Below are 9,295 nucleotides of genomic sequence, written 5' to 3'. Positions count from 1 at the left end.
GGGCACAGAGATGTTACATTGATTCAGTTTGTTCACTCCAAGTGCAGTGATTTAACTATATTGGATTGAAGTGCATCGACACAGCTTTGTTATGTTGGTTTAAGGTATGTTCGTTGCTAATCATTGCATCCACACAGTTCTGTGCTCCTTCGAATTAACTGCTCAGCATTTTGAGCAGATTTCCCATAGTGCAATGTTCTACCACTCAGCTCTATGATTTGTGATTTTTCTTGTGGTGCATTGTGGGATGGACATCTATCAGAAACTAAAAGAATTCTGGCCCTGAGAGTTCATACTAAAACTCCCATGATTCCTCTCCTGGCATCCACTAATACATGTTCAGTCCCAGTTCTTCTCCAGATGGGATGAACACGTAGCTCTCCAAAGAGGGCAATCTAGGCCAGAACTTCTAAAGATGTCGACTTGAAGGCTTGTGGGGCATGGTTGCTATAATAGGTATGTGAACTCACTACTACCTGGTACTGAAAAAAGGCACTTTTGGCTGCCTGCCAGCATTTCAACAGAAAAGTGACATCTGGTCAAAATGACCCTGGAGCAATGCAGGGCACACAAGGACAGGTTGACCTGCACGTGAAGCGATACAACATGGGAGCGTAGTTGGGAGTCAGAGGCAGAATAGTTAGGAGTGTGTCCACATGAACCTTAAAATGAACACACTCATGACACAATGGATTCACTCCTGTTCTTAGGAAGATTACTTATTGCAACCTAAGAGGCCAAATAAATTGGTTTAAAAACAGGTTGCATGTGGACTCAAGGCATTTCCAGGGGAACGCCATGTAGACAAGATTAAACACTGCTGCTCTTTCTGAAGGCCAGGCCCTACCACAGTTTCAGGCACAGAATTCCCACTGAAGTCAATGTGAACCAGTAATCTGCTTGAAGTTAAACATGGGCTTAACTGTTTTGCTGGATTGGCGCCAGAGTGTTCAGCATGTCATAGGTTCAAGCTCTTAAAGACTAAGACCAAGTAGCGGTGATTTCATACAGAATAAGTATTTTATTCATGATGCATTTTTATTTACATTAATTTTTGCTTGTATTTTGAATTCTGCTTGGATATTGTAATTAACAACTTTTACACCTTGTCTGCACAGCTGCTCTAAAAAGATTAAGGTAACACAGATCTTTCCCATACAAGAAAAAATCTGCCTGTCAAAGTTATAGCTGACTTTTCCTGTCCCAATAATTATCTTCTCATTTTAGAACTGATGAGAGTGGAAAATGTAGTTTATCATAATATAATAAATAGAAGACATTGGGTAATTAGCAGTGCTGGTATATTTCTAAAGTACTAAATAGACAAACAATAAACTGTGAACTTAATCACGAGTTCTTATACAGTTTTCAAGACAGGAAAATTAGAGCTCTCAGCTACAGTCATTTGAGTAATCACATCTGATCTGCATTATTTATTAGTTATTACATGCTCAAGTGATTCAGGTTGTACATTGCCTAAAATCATTCCAAAACAAGCATACTGTACCTTTTGTTTTTTAAAAATGTTGACTGGATTACACAATATATATTGAATCAGAACTGTCATTTTTATTTCACATAGGAAATACAAATCGTGGTATTCATCATCAGTTGGACAGGCAGCCCAGTTGACATCCCCCAGTAACAGGTTTCCCCAGCTATCCCTGATTTAAAATCTTGAGAATGTTCTATTTTGGCTTTCTTACTCCTTATCCTACTGCCTTGTTACTCACCTGGCATTTTAGTAAATATTTGTGATACCCTCCTCAAGCTCAGAGCAAAGTCACTCATCTCTTATTACAAGACTTATTGCATTCATGATAAAATGAAGCTGAAGCATGTTTGTTAACTTTTCTAGTTTATTTATTTTTATTTCATTTGACTGATTAACCAAAACTGATTGAGCTCCAAGAGGCAGCATTTAACAGACGGTGCCTTTCCGTTTATTAAGCCTTGTTGGCTTATGAGTTCATTTTGGGCAACTCCCTGTTACAATGCATTAAAAAGGGAAGTACTTAAAATATCTTTTTTTTTTTTTCCATTTTCCACCAGCCAAAGAAATGCAGAAATAAATGCTGGGTACTTTCAGAAAAAGCAGGTTTGCCTTGATTCATGTCATTGAAAAACTAAATAAAATATTCACATCAGTTGTGAATAATTTTTTGCCAGCAAAAGTTAACACAAAGAAACCTCTTTAAAATGCTAACAAGTTTACTTACAAACACCTATATTTATTATTTCATAAATAGGCGCAACAGTTTCCATTAAAAAAAAAGATTAAATACAGACACAGTATGAAGAAACAATAATACATAGCCATATGTAAAGATTATAATTTAGCTGTCTCCAATCTGTTTCTGCATCTAATAAAATATCAGGTAAGCATTTGGCAGTTTTATACATAAAAGGATTTAAATGATGTTTACTAACCATGACACGTAAAGTGATTTTTTTTAAAAAAAGCATTTTTAGGCAGTATAAAATAAATGTGTTTGTGCTCTTTCCCAAGACTAGGTTTTTTCACCCTTTTATCTATTTAATGAGACAAAGCCAATATTTTTAATTAACCTCATTTGGGAATACTATTTTTTCCAAATACTTTGAAAATATAGAACTATTAGTCAGTTGTTTAAAAATGAAGTAAAAATATGAATGTTTGCCAATTTAACCCCTATTGTGAGCCAGTTTCAATTACAATTAGCTACAAAAACATTCACATTTTATACTCTAGGAGAGTGTAACATAGATGCTATTTACAAACTTGCTATGACTGCTACATCAAGCCATTTAAAAAGTCTTTAGTAGTTTCATATAAACACCCATTATGAAAACCAATGGAAAATCCAGGACTTTTATCTACAGTTGCTAAGGCAGTTACTAGCGCAGCACTTCACAGCAAAAACCAACATAAAATCTGAGTAGTCCAATTTTCCTTCAGGAAAGAAGGAAAGCAATGTCCGTTAAAGGATCTCTGAGGAAAAAAATAAAATAAAATAAAAAAAGAAAGAAAGAAGCAAGACTATTTTTTTCCAGAGTGGGTGACCCACAAGCTCAAATAGTCCTAAGTGCTTAGCAACTTGTATTTTCTAATAAAATGCAGAACTGCCTTGACTGCATAAAGCAATCCATGATGAAAAGACTTCCCTGCAATCCTCAACGGAAAGGAGAGGTTTTCCAGATTTTCAGGTAAGGTACAGTGCTTTGTCCCTCTGCATGCCCCTGTTCAAAAAGAAATAGAGCAAACACTTTTTAAACCTGTCAAATTTTTATTAGTCCTACCATCTCACAAGAAAGAAACTTGTCATATTTGGGGCGTCGCTAGTTCGAGCCTCCCACTGAAGTACTGGTTGCACTGCTCTAACAAAAATAATAAAAATACTAACCATCATTTGTACCTCCAGAGCACGACTGGAGAATCTCCAAGTGCACTACCTATCTGACTGAAATAACCTGTCAACACCCAGTGAGGTAGGGAAATGTTATGATCCCCATTTTTCAGATAAGGAAACTGAGGTGCAGAAAGATGAAGTGACTTGCTCAAGATAACACAGGAAGGTTGTGGTAGACCCAAGCACAGAACTATTGTTTCCTCGCTCCCAAGGGGGCCTTCACCCAACGTCTTCTCTGTACATAGATCTCCACCTTCTTGTACAGCAGTGTGTATGATGTGAAGAGGGGCTGTTAGCGGCCTCTGTGGTGGGGAGGCATGCCAGAGGCTGGGAAGGGGAAGGCTAGGGTCTGAGTATATTAGGCACAGTAACTACCTGCTGAAGACTGATTGGGAATCCATACAAAAGGTAAGATAGCTATTAGCAATATTCCTCCTTGAATTGCCACCTTCCACCCCCCCACCCCCCCACAGCAGGGATTCCTGAAGTAGCCTGAGGAGTCTGTCATCATGGCTCCATTGGATTGTGCTGCATGGGATCTAGAGGAGAGGGTCTGAAGGGGCACCATGGTTGAGGTATAGAGCTTCTGTGCGGATGACAGTGCGGGTATGTCTACACAGCAAAGAAAAACCTGCGTCTGTCCCAAGCCAGCTGACTCAGGCTGGGGCTGCGGGGCTGTTTCATCGCTGTGTAGACTTCCAGGTTTGGGCTGGAGCCCGAGCTCTGGATCCCTCCCACCCCTCACGGTCCTACAGCCTGGACTCCAGTCCAAGCCCAGAAGTCAACACAGCAATGAAACAGCCCTGCAAACCGAGCCCAGTGAGCCCGAGTCGGGTGGCTGTGTAGACACACCCTGTGTCTCTGTTGAACCCCCTGAGATTCAATCTTTTCTATTCTTATACCAGGCCCATCACTGTAATATCTGAGCATCATGGCACTTGTTCCAATGGGGCAAAAATTCTACCCAGTGATGGAAGAATCTGTAAGAAAATTCTATGAGGGGAGACTTTTGACATTGCCCTCTTAGCACAGCCCTGGTCAAGCAGGAACGAGTGGTCTGGCCCTCCCAGTCTTATCCTTTAATGATCAAATTGCAGTTCTCTGGCAGATTAAAGTTTCCCAGAAGTAAAATGCACTTATCTGAGAGCAATCTTTAATACTGTACGTGTTGCTTTCATATAGTAATTCAACTACTGAATAAACACAGCAGCAATACAGCAATGCCCTTCCAAAAAAAAAAACCAGTAGAGAAACAGGCAACAGAGCTATTTCCCACCCCCTGCCAGACGTTTGTGTCATAAAGGTTGCTCAACACCAGGTGGCATTCATTGGCTGCTTACCCATTACTGCAGTAGTCATTATTCCAGTCCACAGTCTGTGCTGGAGGATTTCTGCACCCTGAACGAACATACTCCATTGCTTGGGTAACAACTTGTGCAGCTGTAGATGTAGGGTTGATGATATTCTGATAATCAGGCTGAAGAGTAAATCCCTATAAGAAAAAGTACACTGTACAATAAACCAGGCAGTAATTTAGGTGCAAAAATCTTTTAAAAGTAGCATGTCCCTTTCCTTGTATTTATACGCAGAATTGACAAACTTGAAACAGGCAGAGAACGTGTGTGGGTGTTTTTATTTTTTAAAAATCTTTCCTTGATTTTGGAAACAAACAAACAAAACAAAACACATCAAACTGTTAGATAACACACAGTTATAATATGGAACGAAGAGCCATGGAACAGAAACAATTTAAAGCTAAGAGGACAACTCAATCAACTGGGGGGAGGGGGAGTCTGTTTGCTTCTTAGAGCTTGCATTTTGATTAAACTAAGGATACACTAGTAGTTAATTCCCAGAATATGCAACAGAATCTTTTTGAAGGATGCAGGCAGCAGGTGGCTGAGTGTTTTATTAGACTACACCTATTCACATATTGTTCTCTAAACCCTTTTTCTTCGTTCAGTCACAAAGGGACCATCTGCTTCTTCTTTTATTTGTACTTCTTTCTCAACTAAACAAAAATTCAACCAAAGCTTTTTAACAGTTGGGGGACTAATGTAGTGAAAGCTGTTTGAAACCAAGGAGAGGAGAAAACCGACAGAGGATGGAAAGAAATGTATATTTTAAAAAAAATGAAATAGTAATTCAGAAGTGATAAAGGTTTTTGGCATATTCTTTCAATATAGTGGCATGTTTAAATGCTGTCTTTCAAAACTAGCAGAGTTGTTAGAATTTCAAGGGCACCAGGTATTGATTTACTATACCAAGTTTATCCTAAGTAAACATAAAGAATGTTTCCATAAGGTTAGAAGTACTTCATAGTTTAGAACATATGAATGCAGTATGAAACCAATCAGTGGTTGCTGGAAAAAAATGGAGATCAAACTCAGTGCTGCAGCAAGTAGGTATAATTCCCTTTGTAGTCAATAGAAGGTGCACTGCTAAAGCAAAGGCTGAACTTGGTCTAACATATTTAGTTTGAAAATCCACTCTTTCTGGCCAGAGTTCATATATGGCATACTTGTGACTAAATGCATGACTTTTCAGTTTTATTTGTTAGTTTAAGTGGTTTGTATGTGGTTGCTTTATATACACTTTGTAGGAGGAGAGGCTGCTAGGGAGATTTATTTCCTGTTTCTGGTTTAATAACTGAGCCATGTTGTCTTTTTCATAAAAGAAAAAGAAAGAAAGAAAGAAAGAAAAAGTATTTTTAGTTTCTGTTAGGCCCCGAGGAATGAGCCTCCTTTAAAAACAAAATGTCACTTCCCTCTTCTAATCACTCCACTGGCTCCCCATTTTTCACTGCATTATTTTCAAGTTTCTTATTCTTACCTTCAAAGCCCTTCAGAGCTCTGTCCCCCCCATGTATCTGCTGTTGTGTCTTATCATGTCCACCCATCACTCCATCGAAAATGCTAGCCTTGATCACCAACTTATCCTACAACCTTCTTCAGACCTTCTTCCACACTGCCTCCTATGCATAGTATGCCCTTCATGAATTGATTCATAAGGTCAGTACCCTTTTCTCTTTCAGATCCTTCCAGAAGACCCACTTCTTCTGTGAGGGATGCCTGCAAGAAACTGGCCAACTAATGGTGGATAGGTTGAGGGATAATGGGGTATAGCTGATGTGTAACATATATATGGTTGTTTACAAAAGATATACACATTTTTTGCTGTTACTCTCTCACCCTCGTTATGTAAGTTGCTTGTCTTCTTAGGCCCTGATCCTGCAAGACAAACTGTATGGGCCAACCCTCATTCCATTGTGGAGTCTTAGGCTGAAAGTTCTTCAGTTGTATGGACGCTGTCTTCCTGAATGTGAACTGTGTTAACCTAGTGGAGGCACTACTGGAACACAAATAATGCTTCATAATAACAAACAATTCTATGCTCTTTATTTGAGCAAAACTCTCATTGACTTTGATCAGAGTTTTGCTTCGTTAAAGACCATAGAATTGGGTCTTGTAATATTATTATCATAATTTGTATAAAAAACACTAGTCTTGGGGCCATATCTAATTCAGTTGCAAGAGGAAACTATACAAAAGAGCATATTCTCGGGCATTTAGAATTACCTTTATACCTTGAAGGTACATCCTCCTTAGTGATCTATTTCCAGTCTTTATGAAGCAAACGTATACACAGGACCATCCAATAGTGCTGGTAGCTCTAACCACCTGTTTTAGAGAAGCATGGAGCTGAACAGGCAATAGAGAGTCAAATATACTTTCTATCTAAGACAGATGGTTCCTCAAGGTCAGAGGAAGAGAACAGCAGTACAACACTGTGAACACTTTGGCTAGACTAAGGACAAATAAACATCTTCAGAGACTGTTCTGTGTCGAAGGCACTGGCCTGGTACTGATTGGGCTCTAATTCCAGGCTCTGCCCCAGAGTTCCTATGTGACCTCGGACAAGTCACTTTGGCTCCAGTCCAGCAAAGTTTGTGCACATGAATAGTCTGACCCAGGTGGTACTATTTGTGCTGAAATGTAAGCCTATGCTTAAGTGCTTTGCTGGATCAGAGCCTTAATCCTGCTATGCCTCAGTTCTCCCATCTGTAAACCAGGGGCAATAATTCTTCCTCTTCTGCAACCTTTGTTTGTCATGTCTATGCCGGGCTTCATTGAAGTTATCTGCTCTCCTCAGATTAACTCCTCTTGCGTCAGCCTACCTCAGGTGAGCATGCTCACAACAAACAACTCCAAAGAAGCTCAAACAACACTCAAGCTGCACAGAGTGTTTGGATTACAGCACAGAGTCTCCAATGCATTTCTGCTCTCAGCATCAGCAGCCCTTGAGCTTTGACCCACATTCCCTGATGGGTCAGCTAGCTCAAGTTTAAAGGCCTATTTAACTGGAGCAAGAGAATTTTGTGTGTGGACGAGAGCTGGGTTATGGGCCCCACTTGAGTTATACCTCACGCTAATACTGCAGTGAAGACATGTCTTTAAATTGTAAGCTCTTCGGGGGCAGGGACTGTCTCTTACTCTGTATGTACAGCACCTGGCAAAATGGGGCACTGATCTTGGCTAAGGCTTTGTAGAGCTACTATAATACAAATGATAATTTACATTGTTGAGCACATATACACCAAAGCGAAAGATAATTTAAGAATCCCAGAACTACTCAAAATGAAGGGCCAATAAATGATGATCATATCCAAAATGTAAACAATAAATATTTCAGCCTTTTCATGTAAAGTAAGAACCCTAGAAATATATATCTGCATAACATAGGAAGACAGCCTCATATTAGGCCTGTAGTAAATATTTGTGCATTATTTATGGAAGTCCTTAACACACAATGATGAAATAAAAAGTGTTCAGAAAATGAGTGCTCAGAGGTCTAATTAAACAATGCTGAATGTTTTTCATTGTAATGCTCAAGAGAAAATCACCAACTGTTTTGCAACATGCCTAGAATTTTAAATTTCATTTTCTTGTGCCAGATTGAAATAAAAATAGGGAACCTGATAAAGATTAATTTGGTGTCAGAAGGGACATTTGCTCTTTAATTAGATTTCTGTAGCCTGAGCTGTTTTGTTGCGCCACTATAGCAAGTCCTAAAAAGCCTGCAGCAGAACTAAACAGTGATCCTCATCTCCACACTTTACTGGGAACTAATTTCATTTCCTGCCTGTCTGGAGAGGTATTTTCAACAGGCATCAATGTTTTTGTCTTCACAACTGATTTATTCATCAATCTCAATGTGATTTTTTTAAACCTTTAAATTACATCCAAATCCTAAAGCATCTGTTTATTACACAAGGAAATTGAAAATCTGTCTGTGTGATATCATACAAAGATTTTTCCTTAAGCTTATAAAGGAAGCTGACAGATATTAATGATTTTTTTTGCTCTTGACCTCATTCGAAGACATAGTGTAACAAGAAGGGGAAGAAATCTGGACAAATACAGCAGGCCCATGAGTTTATTTTATAAAATATGTAGTAGAAAAAAATGAGACTATTATTTCTGGCAGGCTAGGCAATCACATTGCAGTATACATTTATTTTCTTTAAAAAAACAACAACCAAAGGTATACGGAAATGAGCCGTTATTGAAAGAAAAACCCACAGTGTACATTAATCTTCTGCCTTTTTTCTATATATACTATATGGATTCCTGCATCCATGGGTATTAGACAGTAAGAGCCTTGTTTTAGCTGCCCCTGCATGTGTACAAAGGTGGGACAGAGGTAATAAAGAGCCTTCCTCCACTTTGTGCCCTGCAGGACACTGCAGGACCAATCACCATCAGGAGGCGGAGGAGGAAAGCAGGTGCTAGATATGCTGGACTAATTCCAGTAGCCATGCTAGGCTAGCCTTCCCAGTGAGGTCAAGGAGTGGCTGGGAGACAACGAGACCATGTCCCCATCCTTCTCTGCACAAGCCAACAGAG

The 9,295-nt window shown here is 39.3% G+C and overlaps 1 protein-coding gene across 5 annotated transcripts in view; it reads right to left on the bottom strand.

The window, feature by feature from the left end:
* Window positions 1-1,001: 1,001 nt before the first annotated feature.
* The window catches only part of TOX (thymocyte selection associated high mobility group box), a 268,267-nt gene continuing 259,973 nt past the window's right edge, over window positions 1,002-9,295 (bottom strand). For all 5 annotated transcript variants that reach the window (XM_037892570.2, XM_007059463.4, XM_037892568.2 and 2 more), the window contains 2 exons: window positions 4,730-4,881; window positions 1,002-3,219 (listed from right to left, as the gene is read on the bottom strand). In XM_037892570.2, the coding sequence (XP_037748498.1) occupies window positions 3,183-3,219; window positions 4,730-4,881 (189 nt within the window). In that variant the 3' untranslated portion in view covers window positions 1,002-3,182. The remainder of the gene's footprint in view (window positions 3,220-4,729; window positions 4,882-9,295) is intronic.

This window comes from Chelonia mydas, chromosome 2 (assembly GCF_015237465.2).
Source record: "Chelonia mydas isolate rCheMyd1 chromosome 2, rCheMyd1.pri.v2, whole genome shotgun sequence".
Lineage (NCBI taxonomy): Eukaryota > Metazoa > Chordata > Testudines > Cheloniidae > Chelonia > Chelonia mydas.
The sequence above is the reverse complement of the archived record's forward strand: the minus strand, read 5'-3'. Positions and strand labels throughout refer to the sequence as shown.